Raw genomic sequence first — 18,040 nt, 5'->3', positions numbered from 1 at the left:
AGGAAAAGTGTTTTTTCAGTCAAGTACATGTGGAAAATACAAAGCAAAGTTAAATGAAGGGTTTTTTGTTTGTTTGTTTGTTTTACCGCAGGACTTCTCAGAGCACTGCATATCTTAATATAACACTACGGCTCTGAATCACCAATACCCTTCAGACACAGTGTACACTATGCCTATATGTATTCCATCCACAGGTCAGTTAAAAATGCAGGGCTGGAAAAGTTTACACTGGTGTCACTTTTATTTTCTTTAAAAAACTTGCAACCAAATACCCCTGAGTAGTCTCTGAGTAGTAAAGGTAGGTCCTCTCTACCTTTAGCCCAACTGATATTACAAAATAGTAAATGTTCCCCAAAAGAGCCTTCAATTTTCCTCCCAAACTTTGGAGATAGTAGCTGAAGGCTCAAGGGGTACAGGACTTTGCCCACAGTTGGGAGGCCACTGGCCTTTGATGCACACATGCTGTTTGCTTTTTAGTGGGCATTGTTCTGTGTCTTCATAATGTCTCTGAAGGCGTCCCACGGCCTGGAATTCACAAACTTCAGAACCACCTTGGATTCTAAAGGTGAAAGGCCCTTACTCAAAATTTCAAAACAAGTTATTATCCTGGACAAAGAGAGGAGTAGCCTCTCTCTAGAGCTTTCCAGTCCAAGTTTATGTCACCATTTAAATAAATAAAAAGACACAAACTCTGGATTGGTTCAGCTGGGCTGGGAGCCCTGCGATAAGAGGTCACTGGTGTGAGTTACTATGGTAATTGAGTAGTATCAGCAATAGTTTTGCTCTCATGAGCATTAAAGCACATAATAATAGGCAAACAACAGTGGTTAAAGCAAGCAGGTAGGATTACTATGTTCTTTTGTCAGAAGTATATAATGTCTTGTAGTCAGTTTTAAAGACTTCTCAACCCCCAAATCCACCCCACCATCACCTGCTGAGTAATTTTGTATGCTTAATCTCCTGCCCTTAGCTCCAAGATCTCTGCTAATTTGAGGCAAATGGGTATTTCTGACATTAAATGGGGCAGCAAGGAAGCTCTGACCTAGAAAACCCACATTCTAAAGCACCGAGAAAAATATTCTTTCAACAATTTCGCTAAGGCTCTTTTGAATGACGAAGAGGGAAAAACAGCTTTCACTGAAATAGAAGGTTGCAGCCTCCCAAGGAAGGGTTTTTGCAGAACAAGAAAAAAAGAAAGAAAGGAGAAAGAAAGAAAAACTTGCAGAGCATCCCCACTCCCAACTTCCCCCATAAAACTTGTCACTTCTCATTGCCATCCACTACCCCAACAATAATCACTCCGTGCCTATTGCTAATTGCAAGCACAGCTGAGGCCCAGCGGGGAGCCCTTGCACAGTCTCAGGCCTTTATACGAGGCTCAATCTGTTGTATGGCACTTGTTCACACACAAAAAAACTACCAGCAAAGGCAGAAAGAGGCAGAGTCACAGGTTTCTTGTAATCCCTCCGCCTCCCCGCTGACAGCCCAGCCCTAGAAGCATTCCTGGTTTTGTCCTCCTCTTTACAAAATCTGAAGTGACCTTAAGCTGTGAGCATGTCAGCTTTTGAATGTCGAGTTGCCGGCTTCTTCAGGTGCATTAAGGAGCATGGGGAGGGAGCTGCATCTGGCTTCTGCGTGTCTGTTTGCAGCACCCCTGGGGCGAGCTGTGGCTTCCTGTAACATGTAAAATATGAGTGTGAACTCAGAGTTCATGGCAAGGAACAGGAGGTCATGCCTCCATTCAGTTCTAAGTAAAGAAACTGGGAGTTTGCAGATGTTTTTCTGTACGTGTAATGACACCACCCCCTCCCCAGCCACCACCACCCGAGCACCGTTTTTTGATAAAATGTGCCACAATCAGTGTGCTACTTGCAGATTTATTCATATCAATTTTTGCAATTTATATATTCAGAGACAAGATTGCTATTTCGGCAACTTTATGTTACATGTTGTATGTTTGCATCTAGAGAAAAGGGGAAAGATGTATGGGGTGAGGAGGGTGGGCAGAGAATGAAAAGAAATTAAGTCTGTTCCTCGGGCCACCAGCTGGGGTGTTTTCAAGGAGACAAAATGTCGACAGGAGGGTCCATGCCCCCTTTTTGCCCAGAGGTCACTTCCTGCCCAGGCATGGAGGTGGCAGATCTATTGCTGCTGGCCCACCTGAAAGCCCATGAATAGCTACTGTGAGGAGGAGAGTGGGGTTGGGGCTAGCAGAGAAAAGCCCCTCAGGAGAAAAGGCCCATCTAAAGAAACACCTTTCTAACCTTCCTCAAGGTCAAGAACAGGTAGGCCCAAGAAAATCCTTGGCCTGGGTCTCTATTTGGGTCCGGCAGGGAGCACCCAGTCCTTCCTGTGCACTTTGCCACCCTCTGAGGTGGCAAGGGAATTAAGCCTCCTGTGAAATTCCCAGGGAAAAATTCTGTTCCCTGCCCAAAGCCTCATTCTGTATTTTCCCTGAAGGAAGACATAGGTGAAGTGAACATGGGGATTAATCCCCCTTAGCCTGGGTAGTAAATGTTCCTCCGTGGGGCAGTGTTAATTGCCAAGCTGGGTGCAAAGATCATTTCAAAACATTCAAGAAATACTTGATTTTTATTAGTATAACTGCTCCACGTAGGAGTTATTTCTCAGCAAAAGGGCAAAAGCTTTGCCCGCCTCACCTTATTAGCCTAATTCTACTTAATGGTTTCTTAAAATAAGGGCTTCCCGAACATGTATTTCAAACCTTAATAAGTCTGTGGTGGTGGGAATAATCCTGGGTAGGGAGCTGCTGCTCTTTTGGGCAGAGAAACAGGGGTGTCATGGCTGAGGGCTGCCTGATCAAATCTGTGCTTGGACTATCAAGGATGGGGGCCAGTGAGAGCCAGTCTCTGTGAAAACATGAGGTAATGTGTCACACAGTGTGAAAAATGCATCCTCTTTGTTGTTTGGGCCTAATTCTCTATAAGGATTCTCAGTCCTCATCTTTGGGTTTCATTTAATTCTATTTCACAGATTTAGAAATGTTGGCCCTGTGGAATGTTTTAAATAAACCAAATAAATGGCTGAGCAAATGCTACCAGATTTGTTCTTTGTTCTTCAGTCTCAAAATTCGGCCCTGAGAAATTGTATCAGTCTTGCTATTAAAGAAAATGCCCACGTTCATTTTAAAATGAATTTTTTGGCATTTTGTGAAACACAGTTGTGTTTCCAGATTAGAATATGTACATTGCTACATAACCGAGATTTCGTAAGAAAATTTCCTTTCCAGTATGGAAAGTGATTTTTTCATTTCCTGTTTTTTTTAACTGTGGTAAAGTAAACATAAAATTTAACATGTTAACCATTTCAAAGCATACGCTTCAGTAGTGTTAGGTATATTTACACTGTTGTGCAACCAATCTCCAGAACCCTTTTCATCTTGCAAAACTGAAACACTGTGCCCATTCAACAAGAACTCCCGTGTTCTGCACCCTAGGCCCTGGCAACCACCTTTCTATTTTCTGTTTCTCTGAATTTGATTATTCCAGATGCCTCATATAAGTGGAATCATGCTATATTTGCCTTTTGATCACTGGAATACTATCCTTAAGTTTACTCCATGTTGCATATGACAGTAGTTTCTTCCTTTTTAAGGCTGAATAATACTCCATTGTGTGTATATAGCACCTTTTGTTTATCCATCCATCTGCCAATGGACAATTATGTGGCTTCCACCTTTTGGCTATTATAAATAGTGCTGTTATGACTATGGATGTGCAAATACCTCTTCAAGATACTGCTTTCAATTTCTTTTGAGGCAATACTCAAAAGCTGGATCTCTGTCTTCTTATAATAACATTTACTTGGGTTGTGGAAATGGTGGAAGTGTTGTGTCAGCGTTTGAGTTGATATAACATTCACAATTGAATATTCACTTTTGTGCTTCTGCTTTAGAAAATATTAGTACCTTCCTGTCCTTAGGTAAATATCTATGAGTTGATTTTTGACTTAGTTTTCTCATTGAGAGATGGTACACTGCTTCCAACAGTAACTACTGGAAAGTATTAGGAAAGAAAGCCTTTCAGAGACCATCACATCTCCTTACAGGTAACCACTTACTATATTGAAACATGGGATTGGGCATTTAGAACTTGTTGGGTTTCATACAGTCTGTTCAATGCAGAGGCAATAGACCAGTTTCTAGTCTGCCTTTGGTTAGCTTGGATAGCTTACTAAGACTGCCAACAAGTTAATCAAACCATTTAAAAAAACAAAGAATGTATCTTCCAGAGAGGGACTCCCAGGAGCTTAGCTTTGAATTAATCTCTCCTGCTTGATTTGCTTTCAGAAAGGGCCATTTAGTACTGTTACTTCTCTTATATTTTTCCACAGGCAACTGATAGTCATAAGACTGACTTGGGTTAGAATACTGCAGTGCATCAAGTCAGGAGTTTAAGTATGGACTCATCATTTTGATCATTCATATGAAATCTCAACACTAAAACACTTGTTGTTTGCTATTTCTCTGCATTTCAGGTTTAGAAAGTTGCAATTTGGTACTGAATAGATAACTACTTATTTTAGTAAGAGAATATTAAAGTATTACTTGGGCCCTTTCTAAGGAGGTTCAAATAATATTGCTCCTAAATGCTAAATTCTATACATGTTCCTGCAGAAGAAGCAAAAATGTCAAGCAGTAACAATTTAAATCAAGTTTTAAAAAATTATATTTTGTTTGCTCTGTCTCTCCCTAAGAAGAAGATGCTAAAGGCAAAAGCATAGCTGAATAATCTCAGCTCCAAGTTATAGATAACTCTAGTCTCCAGGACCAAAGTTTTCCACAAGGGACCCCTGCCTTATCCAGCAGTCTGGATTGCATTACTTTCAGGGGATGCAATCCAGAGTTTAGAACCTTGAGGAGCCACAGCAGTAAGACAGTTTTGCAAAGACTTTTAAGATATGGGGTTTTAGGCACTTAAAGAATTACAGATGTTGGGGGAAAAAAAACCTCCCTCAACTGTAAAAAACATTTGGCTCAACCTAGAAGGTCATTCTGATTATCTCTATCCACTGATTTTAGTTCTGGTTATTTTTGGTGTCTTTGTGCTCTTAGCTGAGCGTCCTGAAGCTGTGACTGGGAAATACCCATTTCTAGGAGCAGTTGTTTTGGTAAATCAAATAAGACAGAAGATTGTATATTTCAACTATGTACTCATTTTTAAAAGCACTCAGATGATACACCCTTTTAGATAAGCCCTTTGGGAAGCTTTGACAAATCCTGAAACTTGCATGCACTCCTTCAGTGCTTTTCCCACTTGGTATAGATAACTTGAACATGCCCGGGTTCCTTAATCACACCCTCTCTGAGTCTGAATTAGAACACTGAATACAACTATAATTCTGGCAGTACTTAGACCTGAGAGACCTGGCTGTGGAATTGCGGCTTGGTTGAACGAAGCTATGGTACTTTGGTAGTAGTGTAAAAAAACCCTGGATGGTGCTTTTCACATGCTCTTAAATTACCCAAATTGTAAGGAAGAAATATGCATTGAAAGTTTCAAACGTAAAAGATTTCATTACAGTATTTCAATATAGCAATTGAAATAGGTTGTGGGGTTTTTTCCTAATTATAACTTACTTTGGTCACAAAAAGCAAAGTGAAGAACTTAGTCACATGGGTGTGGTCAAAGTATTATCTTCCTCTTTGACTCCTTGCCAACAAACAAAATGTCCTTTCTTCCTTAAACACTCTAGGCAAGGTGATGAGGCAATTTTTCTGAAGTGTGGCTGTGCTGGGTTGGAGAAAGGGTACTTTCCAAAGAATAGATAAAACCCCTCCAGCATTCACTGTGTTTTTTCAGTCCAGAAATACAGGTTGATTACCCAAAGGTTACAAATTGCCTGTTTGCTCAAACATTTTCAGAAGAATAGAAGCTGCTCAGAGCTTTGCACAACCCTGAATAACTCATACTTTGGAAGATGTGTTTTCTTATTCATGATACAGGATAGGATAGTGTGGTTCAGATAATTATAGCTGGTATATGCCTAGCACTGTTGTAAACACTCCACAAATAGTAACTCATTTAATCCCCACAAGAACCCTTAGTAGTTCTTAATTAATCCCATTTAACAGATAAGAAAAGTGAGACCAGAGAGGTTAAGGGTTTTATGAAGATTCAAACACGGGAGAGTCCTGGTTCAAGTTCATTCTTTAAGCCACTAGGCTGCACTGCCTCTCAGCTCTTGAGTCCAGGCTCCACCTCTTGCTAGCTGCTAGACCACTTTGCTTCTCTGAGCCTGTTTCCTCATCTGTGAAGTGAGACTACAGATGATAATAAAGACTCACCTGTTTAGAGTTTAGAAATGAACTCTACAGGCATTTAGTGCTTGTTCTGCCTGGCATATATGCCTTGAACATGCCAGTTTCAAAGGACATACATATTTAGAAATGAACTAACAAGAGAACTTATATTTTTGTGAATTTCAACCCATGCACGGTTAAGTTATATTGAACTGAGTCACAAGATTTTAATAAAAAAAAAGTGTGTTGCATGGTATAATTATTGGTCCTTATGGTAAAAAAAATACCATAATTTCTAAAAGAGCTCATTTTTATGATACTGGCCTAAATATTGCCCTCGTTTATAAGCATGGGGAAATATGTCTTATTGGGAGTATGTGTATGTGTGCAGGTGTTTTCCTAAAAGTGATACACTATGGAATGTATGTCTCACTTCAAAAAATTGTTCTTTAGAGAAAAAAGCAACACAGAAAGAACTGAGTTATGCACTAGACTACTTTCATTAGATTTAGGCTAAAATTGTTTCTTATAGTACACATTGATGACATCTTCTTTAATTTTACATGAAACTAAATTTTCCCAAGACTCTATTTTTTCTCCCTATTCACTGATAATTTTAAAGCTTATGATGTATAATTTCAGAAACTGAAATTTTTATCAATGTTAGAACTTTTCTTATCTCCAAAACTCTGTTAGGTAAATTCAATCCATTGTGATAAAGGCAACTGTTCTAATCATATTTCTTCTTGAAAACTCAAAGCGCCCACAGTGAGAATTTTCTAACCTTTTCTCAGTAGTAAATGCTGAGTTACCAACTTAAAAAAAAATAGGAAGCCAGGCAGGGCTACAGGGGAGAAGAAGAAATATGTTGATTTTAACTACAAAATAGCATCCCTCATCCCCATCCTACTTTTTCTAATCACATCCTTTAAGAGTCAGTAATGGTTGACTCTCAGCCATCAGTTCTTTAACACTTTGAGTGTTTTTCCATGGGAATCCCCTTCACTCCCCACACTGGGCTTAGTGACTTTCCAAGCCCATAAAAAATAGAATCTTTTCAATACCACTGAACTTAGGCTCTGAGACATGTTCTACAGCATTCTCCTACCCACACACTTTTTCTTTGAGAAGTTCTGAGCTGAGTGACTTTGCTAAGGAAACTTTGAGAACTAGAGCTGTTTCTATATAAACCATTACTTATTTAACTTATCTATGCCTCCTTTTTTATGGGGCTGTTAATAGTGTCAACCTCTTCAGAGGCCAGCTTGATAATTAACCTATGTAATGCTTGTAGAATGCTCTGCATAGTGTCTACAAATTGTAAGGACTCAGTATTCAATAACTTGGTAGCTATTTTTATTAATTGTGTGGGGCATGTGTGTGTATTAGGAACCTTGTGTGAAATAGTACTTTGTGTAAAACAGTATACTGAAATCTTACAGAATGGTCTGGTCTAACTAGGGTTTCCTAAGTTAAGGGGTAAGTTACCCTCGTGATTACTGAGTAGGAAAGTGCAATGAATAGTTCTACTTCTTTTCAGCCTCTATTCCTTGTTTCCAATGCCACTCATGTGTGATATGCGGCTTGCACTGAACACAAATGAATCATTAACAGTAAGGTCTCTTTAGGACATCAAATTAGCATCAGGATGGGAGTCTGGCATTTCGACTCATCTAGGTGGAGGTGGCCATGGCCACTGTAGTAATGTTCCATCTTGTTGATTAGGGATCGTCCAAATCTAAGTGAAAGTCCATTTTCTGTGAACTCCATATTGTCCAATGAGATGCAAATTATTTATCTTATCTGTCAACCTTTCAGCCTTTCCACTAGATAAAGTTTCCAAGGGAACAGTGAACTCAAGGGTAGGGATTAGAGAAAAGAACAGGAGTCACTTCTCAGATGCAAAATTTTGAAACCTCTCAGTTTTAAGAAATACAGTAGTCAAGAAAAATAATATTTTAACATAGCATTTTAAAAATCTGAATGAATGGCAAAAATCCATGATGAACAAAATATCACAATATTAATTAAAGATAGTATCCAATCCTGCACTTGCAAAATCCTGCTTCACTTACTTCACTCTAATCCTGGTTATAGTGAACCTTGATATTGTAGAAGAGATATGTTGTGTGTGAGAATTGCTCTGTGTGAAGCTTGTGTGTTTGCAGGGCAGAATCTGTGACTTGAATATATCTGCATATTAATTACCTAAGCTTCTACTAGATATAAATCAAGAAAATTTATTTTGTTGTATAATGAAAGTACTTATGTCTGTTATATTTCTGGGTATAATAATAACAAAAGTGGCTAAATTTTATTGAGTACTTACTATGTGACCATCACTCTGCTAGGCACTTCACATAAAGCAATTATCTCTTTTAATGCCTATAGTAAACCTGTGAAGTAGGTACTGGTATTAACCCCAAGATGAAAGTGAGAGTCAGAGTGTTAAGTAGCTTGCTTGAGTTTACTCCGCTAATGGGGGTAACCCAAGATGAAGCTGTAATTTACCCATGCAGGGTTTGAGAAATCATTCATTGTTTGTCTAAATCCTTTTAATCCAATATTTAAATCTAGGTCAGAATAATTTAAACTATGCTTTAAAATTCTCCTAGGATGGTTTTGTAGGTTTTGTTGATGATCTACAACAAAACAAGTTTACAACAGAATTTGCATTGCTTAATGTCCTTTAAGACTGATGCATCCAATTCCAGAGATACTCAGTTAGGAGTCATTTCCTCCTCCACCACGTGGCTCTTCTGGTCACTTGCTCTGTTTTCTCCCTTGTCTCCTGGTATCCTTGGGGAATGAGGGAGGGAAAGTGAGAGAAGAGGAGGGAGGTGATGGCAATGGTGATGATGGTGATGTTCATGGAGGAAACATTTACTGAAGCCTTATCATGTGCTGTGAGAGGAGATTTACCCACCTTACTTCATTAAGTCATGAAAAAGCCTATGAAAGGCCAGCTAATCCCCATTTTTTAAATCAGGAAATTGAGTCTCTGAAAATATAAGTAACCTATCCAAGATCACAAACCCAAGCAAAAGGCAGGTAAGGTCTATGCTCTTAATGACTACATTGTAGAATGGAAGAAAGAAGAATTAAATGACAAAGTTTTAGATCAGCCTTCCAGCTCCTCTTAGAGCCTTCAGAACTGATTGTGTCTTCTAGAGAAGTCCTCAACTTTCCAAGGGCCCTATTGTCCTTCAGGCCACAGCTATGATGGGCATTCTTTTTGGTTCCAACTGTAAAACCCTTTAGAATTATCCCCAGAAGGCATACTTTAGAGGTGTCCAGGGAACTGGGGATTTTATTTCTCCAGTGCCTTTTTAACATTAAAGTAACCTTACTTAAGAAGTTTCCAATTAATATTCCTGAATTAAGGGCAGGCAGCAAAGGAGACATGATTACACTTAAATACCTATTACATATCATCAGTTCACATTTTTTTTATCCCTAAGAGTTTAAAGAATATTTTAACCAAATAGTTTAGTTTAACCAAAGAATAGTTTAACCAAAATTTTACTACCCAGGTTTTAGAATATCTCTGGAAAAGGCATATCAGAACAACAGAGAAAACAAAATGGGGAAAACTAAAAATGTTTTATTAATTTCTACTTTTGAAGAATCCTAAATCTGCTGTGTTAACCACAATCTCAACTTAAAGCAAACCTGATTAAAGCCTTATAAACAGCACCAGGAAACACAGGAACAACCCAGAAACCCAGTAACCTGATGATAAATGTTTAACAACTGGCTTTCTGGGAGGGAGGGTGCCCTGCTTTGTGGTGTTAGCCAATTTGTACAGTGTAAAAATTCCCACTATGGCCTATTTCTGCCTGTTAATGTGCTACTCTGAATGTGGAGTTGGGAAGAGATGCACAGGATTAGCTGTGATGAAAGTATGCTATTATTATAGCCTCCTAGGGAGGAGTGATAAAATGATCAGCTATTTCAGTCCAGGGCTTAATCCTGGAGAGCTGGGGTCACTAGCTGTGTGACCTTGGGTAAGTGGCGTCACCTCTCTGTGCCTTTGTCTTCTCCACTACAAAGGATAATATGAAAGATGACTTTCACCCCTACCATTTTAAAGTTCTAGAAGGCAGTGACTCCTGTTTTCTCTGACATCCAAATGCCTTTAAGCTCATTTCTGGAAAACCAAGTTAACGCTGTGCTGCGTCCAAAAGTGCCGCCAATTTCATCTCCTGAGCATAAGGTTTAGAAAGGAGCGACTTCTCCCTTTTGCCTCTTTAAATGTGTAGCCAATGGGGCATCATACATTTTTTACACTTCTTTTGCTAGATGTGAGATCCAGGAGGAATTGATGTTCCAGGGCTTTCTTGTTCTCCTGGGGTGGGAATCTGTAAGTGTGATATACTGATCCATTGCAATCTGCATTGCCTACCCCTCTGCCCTTTCAGCAGCAGAGAAAGAGTCCTGATGGTGTTCTTTCTCTTTGTTTTTATGTTTTACTACTCTGATGCCATTTGCAAGAATGAGAACTACTCATATAAAACAGGGGTGGGGGTCGGTTTTTTCCCCTGGAAGGTGGCACATCTCTCAGCAAAGAGAAAAAGGCATGTTGCACAAGGCTTGCTGGCAGTGATCGAAGCCAGCACCGGTTTGCCTGTTGTCACAGCCAAAGCAAAATGCTGCCTCTGCCTAGAAGCCAGGGTGTTACATTCCTCTTTTGTGTCCCTGAGATGCACACATCATGAGGCCCTGGGCTTGTAGGTTTGGCCAGGAGATCATCCAGGTTCCTTGAAGGACATCTTCCATCCCCAGGACCTGGGGGGCAGGAGGGGAGGCTTACTCATAACTCTCAAAATAGGTTATCTGAGCCCCCGTTGCATGTCAGATACAGCCAGTAAATGTGGAATTTGAGGCCTAGGGTGAACACAAGAGCAGCCCCAGCTGCCGAGTAAGGTAAAGCTGAAGAAACGCCAGTGACCTAGTAATATTCCAGTCCCCGGACCCCTTCTTAACAAACCCAGACACAGTGACAGCACAAGCTCCAGAATCCCAACGCAGGAGGTGACAAAACACCCCCAATAATCACCACCCCCCCACAAAAAAGTTTCAGTTAAATGTTCGCACTCCTGGAGGGGAAAACCTGTCCATGCCTAAAGCAGCTTGACCTGTCAAACCACCCCCCTCCATGGAGTGAACTGCAGATCTCAAGGAAAAAATCTCCACCCCCAAAGCCTGCTCTCTGGGGAGGGACAGAAGGCTCCTAAACTGACAGTTTCGCCTCCATGATCTTTAAAAGAGCAGAAGTTGGCTGTGAGGCTGCAGTGCTGCCTTGATTGAGGTATGTGGTCTCTGTTTGCGGCTGGGCTCCAAGGAGAGCCACAGTTGGCTTTGATGAGGAAGGAGCCTAAAATGAAAGATTTCAAAGAGGGCTTCTGAACGCCATGGCTGAGACTCCATCGTTTCTTGCAAGGTGAAACTTGGCAGTTCTACCTTGCAAGTAAAAACCCAAATTAATTTTTTTAAAGAAATTAAGTCAGAAACAAGCCTTCGGAAAAACTGTGAGTGTTAGGCATAAACTGATTTTGGATGATCTTTCGGTGAGAAAGGGTGGAGTTACCATCAAAAACATGTTTTTATTTATGCTTTTCAAATCCTGGTGTGCAATGTGTGTGTATACATGTGTGCTGTGTGTATGTGTGTGTTGGTTAGCATGAGAATATGCATCGTCTCAATGCTCTAACCACTCTTTTTTTTTACATCTCTTCTGTGCCCAGTTCATATAGATGCCCTATAAATAAACATATAGGTCCATCCACACCTTTTCATCTTATTTGTAAATTGTTTGGTATAAGCGGCAATGCGTAATGAAACCTGGTGAAGTTTAAAAGATTAGATTTTTTTTCATACTGACACTTCATAACACTGTTCATATGTCTCCGAGTGAGATTTATGAATATATGAGCAGTACTGCAAAATTATACCGCACCAGAGACTTCCTGCACCACAGGGGTGGCAGTCTAAAGTGACACAGCTTCAAGCATTTTTCACAGACAAGAAGCAAAATTTAACCCCCTTAAGGGGAAGTATGATTTCAACAGCTTGAAATGAGCTCATTTCTAGATGTTTTTTTCTCTCATCTTCCATAATTTTTTTGTGTTAAGATTAAAACAGATTGCACAGCCAACATAAGGGCACATAAGATGCCCAGAGTATAATTTGGCCATTAAAAAGAAACTCTTCTTCATTGTCTTTATCCAAACATCCCAATAAGGAAAATGAAAGTAGACTTTGCTCTAAATTTTAAGGCTCTTAACCATGAATCTTGGAATTGTCCTTTACAGACAAGTTCTGAATATTTCAAAAGGTAAGCAGCAAGTGACATCAATTAGCTCAGTGGAGAAGCCCCATCTTCCTGGGCACGTGAGACAATGGCATTAGTAAATAAACAATGACTTGAATCTCCACTGAGTGAAATTAACCAACAAAAAGGAGAATCAAAAGAGCAAATGTTGATCTTTGTGAATTGATGGTACGTGAGATGTCTATAGTGGAGGAGCTCTATTTTAGTTTCCAAGTCCAAGCCCATCTCTTTTAGGCTGATCTGGCATCTTGTATTTTATGTCAATAATTGTTCATGATCTCTATGCCCTCATATTCTTTTTAACCATTTCATTTCCTCTTGGAACAAAGTAGGGCACTCAGATGCGTTCCGTCCCCTCTCTGCTCTATACACTCTCCATGATGTGTTGGCTGGAGAACTTTTGTCTCTTTTTTCAGCAATGGTACAACAGCTCCATGAACGTGATCTGCACTTGGTTGACGGACCGGATGGACTTACAGCTTCACATTTATCAGTTGAAAACACTAATTAGGATGGTAAAGGTAAAAGAAAAAATAATTATTCTTCTTTGCAAATAGCTTACCGAAATACATTTCATTGGCAAGCTGAAGAACCTCCTAAACACAAAGAAAATGAGTTTACATTTAAAACAAGGTGACTTCTACAACAGTATCTCATGCAAGAAAAACCTATGAAGTGATTTTGGGATGCATGGTTAGTTTATTACTCAGACATCAAATGAAAATTTAATTAAAAATAATTTGATACTTTATCAAGGCTGGAAAAATACTTTATGTATTTGCTGTGTAAAAATAGCACAGTGGCCATTGTGTACCCTTTGCATTATATTTTCAAAGGCTGGCTTTTGGTACCACTGTGCTAATCACATCAATTACCAATTTCATTTGTGGTTTAATTAAATAAAATTTTGCCACAATTGATTCAATAGAAATATTTACCTTCAGCTATTTCTAAATATGTCCTGAGATCAGGATGCAAATCAAGTTGTCCTCATAGCTAATTGGAATCGTTTCTCTGACAATGCATGTATAGAATCCAATGTAAAGACTCACAAAGGTGAGATAACATACCCTGAAAGTAGCTTTCCCCCTGTTCTTGTGTGTGTGCTGTGGACTAATGATAATTATTTCAGCGTGAAATCTCAGTGGTTTACATAAAATAATAAGATCACAGAAGGAGGTAAATACGTTTTTGATCATTTCAGTTTCCATTTGATACTTCTCCATAGCAGGTTTTAAAACATTTATATGCAAAAATCTCATTCAAAGCACAAAATCTCCTTTAAAATATTTTAACAATAAAATGTAGCTGAATTTCCATTTCTTAACAGTTTGCCCAAACTGCCTCCTGCCCCTGCTATCCCCACCTTACCCCTGCCCACCCCACTTCTTAGGCTCCATTGGATTAGCACCATTTCAGTGAAGGTGTCCTCCACCCCACTTAAACCAATTACTAATCTGTTGAGTGTAATTAAGGAGAATTATTATCATCTGCATGTGATCTTACAGAGAATCTGTCCAGGGAACGTTACAGACAGCAATGCACTGCAGCTCCTAAAGAAGAAATATATACACTCAGACTATGGACCCAGACTAATTTTCACATGTTTTTTTATTTCAGTTCCTTAAGGCAATTCATTAGCCATTATTGCTTGACCACCTGAATTCCATTTTCTGGGTATAAATACTCTTTGGGTGAATTTCTGTTTGACCCCTACTGAATAAACATGAAAATAAAACATTAATTTTAATACTTTAAAATATCTTTCCACTACTAATATCTCCACATCCATGTTGGGAATGTTGGGATTAACAATATTATATTAAGAAAAAAATATGTCAGAGGGGAGGTTTATTCTTAGCCTTCTGCCAAAAAAAAATATCCACCAACATGAATCACAGGGAAGATACAGAGAAACATCACAGCCAAAGAAACCCCTTCATTTTTGCCAAAAGTGAGTCCAGCTTAGCTAAAGTCACAACACAGAAGGATAAGGTGGAATTTACCACCTCTTTACAAAGTACATTTCCCAGAGTCTCCTTCTTCAAGGCAAATATCCAAAGATTATTGACTTTCTTTCCTGCCCCTTCATCCACTCCATGTATTCATCCAGTTATTCATTATTCAGCAGCATTTAGTCATCCATCCAACATAAGACAAATGTCAGTTGAGCCCCTACTTTTATATTACAAGGTGGAGGATTAAAAAGTAACAAGATACAGTCCAGCTGAATTTGAATGAAGGAGAGAATATTCAAATGCTTTCTACCTTTCTTTCTCTCATCATATCTGGCAGCATTATGTGAAATGTCAGTAGAACAACTTATTGAAAAGTACAAAATAAATCAAGTTAACTACTTGGGTATCTGGTATATACCATACCTACCTTTGCTCAACCTCCTAGCCTTCCCCTTCAAGGTGAAGACACAGTTCAGGTAGCTACCTAGGAGAGCTTGCATCTCAATCTATAATTATAATGAGCTTTTAATTTAGTGTCAAAACCAGACTATTTTAAGGGGGAAAGCAGGTACTATGAAAACTCATGCTGGGACAACAGGTATAAACTAGCAAAGTGGACATGAAGTCATCCTATCAATAACCCTATGTGATTGGACTTTCTGAGCTGGACTGCACTCACTAACTCTACAGTCATTACAACACAGAACCTTTAATAAAGGTTGACAGTGTGACTGGTGACACTATGACTGCATTAGGTAGACTACAAAGAAATGGAAATCCCACTGGGAGTGGTATTGAAGTATCTTAACATTCCTTGTCTTGCCCATGTAGCCAGTTTCCCACATCAATAGGAGAAACAAACAGCAGAACTGGTAGCTAAAATGATATGCAGTGTGATGAGAAAAAGTTGTAGTTAGAGAAAGACCTCTTTCAATAAAATTTTTTATGAAGTAGACAACAGCCAGATGCTCCTGGTCATGTTCAATTAACACTAAGAGATTTCTAGAAAAACAGTCCCTGGGATACCTAAGGAAATCCGAGAGAAATTGCCTGAAGGAACAAAGAATCTGTGGTACAGTAATACTAAACCATTCATCTTGAAAAAGAGCCAGATTTCTTCCCTGAGACCACAAAGTTGTGAACGGAAGAGACACACTTCTTTCCCAAGGAGATCAGAGATGAGTCACATGCCTGCAACATACTGATGAGGCTTCAGTGCTCCATCTTCCCCACAATCATTGCTGCACTTAATCCATTTCAGATACCAACATACATATGTCTGTCTTGTGAATGAGACAGAGGGATATGCAATCATGAGCCTCAAAAATACTAAAAACCAGACTGCAACAGGAATTGCAAAATACTGTAATCACTTGATCTATTATTTATATTTTAGAGCCCCTTATACTGCCTATCATATTCTAATAACCTAAGAGGAAGAACCAGACACCCTCCACCCCCCAAAAAAAAAAACAACCGAAACAATTAGGGAACATTTCCCTTTATGGAACTGAATAAACACAAGCTTATGTTCTTTGCTTTGTCTCATCTAATACAGTTTATCCTGTCACAATTTCTCATTTTCTGTCAATCAACAAATCTCAGTTTTCAGTGCCAGGGAAATCTGAACATGATGGCTTTTCATTTGACCATGCATGACGAGTGACACTTAGCTGACGGCCAATGTTCTCAGCCCCACACGTGCTTTCATCCTTTCCCTCCCCTTCATGGAAATGAGATTTCCCTGATCACTGCATCTCTTCCCTCCTTAGAAAACCTACAGGGACTTCCGATTGCAAGGAGTCCTGGACTCGACCTTAAACAGCAAGACATATGAAACCATCCGGAACCGGCTCACTGTGGAGGAAGCCACAGCATCCGTGAGTGAGGGTGGAGGTCTTCAGGGCATCAGCATGAAGGACAGTGATGAGGAAGACGAAGAGGATGATTAGAATGCTTGGGCCGGCGTCCTGTGGGACGGATCCCGTAATCAATGCATGTCCTTAGTCCGTTAGTTAACCCCATTAGGGAATTTCCTGTCAACTATCATGCCTATGAGATGTTTACCAACACAATTGCCATTTTAGCTATGTGGTATCAAGATTAGCAAACGACCTACCAATCCACCATTTCCCAATCCTTGTCTATATGTTTACAGCAATACAGAGCACCATTCTTTAAATACTGATTGTGAAGAATCATAGTCCAACTGCTAGGCGTATCCCTTTTACCAGCAAAGTTAAATGATGCTTCATTAACGTGCTGTGTATGCATTGACAGTAAATGGATGTGAGGGCGAGTACACCAAGTACTTTTACCTCTTTGTTTCATGTATATGGATGCCAGTTATTTAAATGAGTACAATAAATTAATTTAATTAAGACACATAGGTCTGCTTTGGTTTTTGAGAAACAAAAAGCAAGCCGCCTCCAACAACCAACTTTTGGTTCTCTCTGTTCCCCTAAAACTAAAAAATGAACCCCTGGTGTCCTTGTTAACCCATCCTTTTATTTATTCTTATAGTTAACCAAAACAGGATGACTACATACCAATAGATCAATCCTTTTAATTGCCATGGCAAGGATGATCCTATCATGACTCTAGATATCAAGCACAGTTCAGAGCAACTGTCTTCTGTCCGAGTTTATCCTAGTACATGTTACATTTTGCTTTTATGTTTCAATAACAGTGTATGTAAAAAAACTGAATATTTAAATTACAACCCTAGACTATAAATGTGTTTATAATAATATATGGATATTTCCTTCAGTAGACTGTAACCATAATTTAAATTATTTTGTTCCACACTGATTTTTATATCTGTCATGTACATTGCACTTGGATCTGTAACTGCACGATGCTGGGGTCCTCTGCAGAGCTATTTCTTTCTGTGTAAAGTAGTGGATCCATCTTGCTTTTGCCTTATATAAAGCCTACAGTTATGAAAGTGTGGAAAACTGTGGCTTCTCAATAAATATTCAAATGTCCAAAGATTACCTTTTTCTGTTCTTTTTTCCTTTGTGTCCTTTGAAAGTCAGAACTGAAACATGAAGCAGGAAGGGATGGAAAGAGGAGGGAAGGAGTAATTTTCTTAGAGTGCTTTTGCAACTGTTGTAGTGGGGAGTTCTCTGAGCTTGTTTTCACAAGAGACAGCCTGAAACTTCGTGATTTAAGACTCCACTAATTCAGAATCTGTGGGCATTTGGACATGTTGGGCAGATTATGCTTGCATTATAGGATAAATAAGGGTTTGCTAAGCAAGAAAGTAGTGTAAACGAGAGAAATGTTTCTCCTGTATGAAGAGAAGGCCAACAAACTGTTTTTAAGCACCACTTCAACAGCAGTGTTTGTATTCAAACAAAGTGTGTGCCAATTATATATGATTCTTATATATTTGTTAAAGCATTTTACAAGATTCTCTAAGATATGGAGCACTCCTCTCATTCCCCAATCTTTGTCAGCAATATAATCACCTAGGTTTGAAAG

The 18,040-nt window shown here is 39.2% G+C and overlaps 1 protein-coding gene across 26 annotated transcripts in view; it reads left to right on the top strand.

Annotated features, from left to right (window-relative positions):
• The window catches only part of CADPS (calcium dependent secretion activator), a 461,254-nt gene extending 443,709 nt beyond the window's left edge, over positions 1-17,545 (top strand). For all 26 annotated transcript variants that reach the window (XM_045832207.1, XM_045832200.1, XM_045832201.1 and 23 more), the window contains 2 exons: positions 13,013-13,117; positions 16,327-17,545. In XM_045832207.1, the coding sequence (XP_045688163.1) occupies positions 13,013-13,117; positions 16,327-16,506 (285 nt within the window). In that variant the 3' untranslated portion in view covers positions 16,507-17,545. The remainder of the gene's footprint in view (positions 1-13,012; positions 13,118-16,326) is intronic.
• Positions 17,546-18,040: the final 495 nt, after the last annotated feature.

Source organism: Phyllostomus hastatus, unplaced genomic scaffold (genome assembly GCF_019186645.2).
Source record: "Phyllostomus hastatus isolate PE091 unplaced genomic scaffold, TTU_PhHast_1.1 phas_contig_16, whole genome shotgun sequence".
Taxonomy (NCBI): domain Eukaryota; kingdom Metazoa; phylum Chordata; class Mammalia; order Chiroptera; family Phyllostomidae; genus Phyllostomus; species Phyllostomus hastatus.
This window is presented reverse-complemented; position numbering and strand designations above follow the sequence as displayed.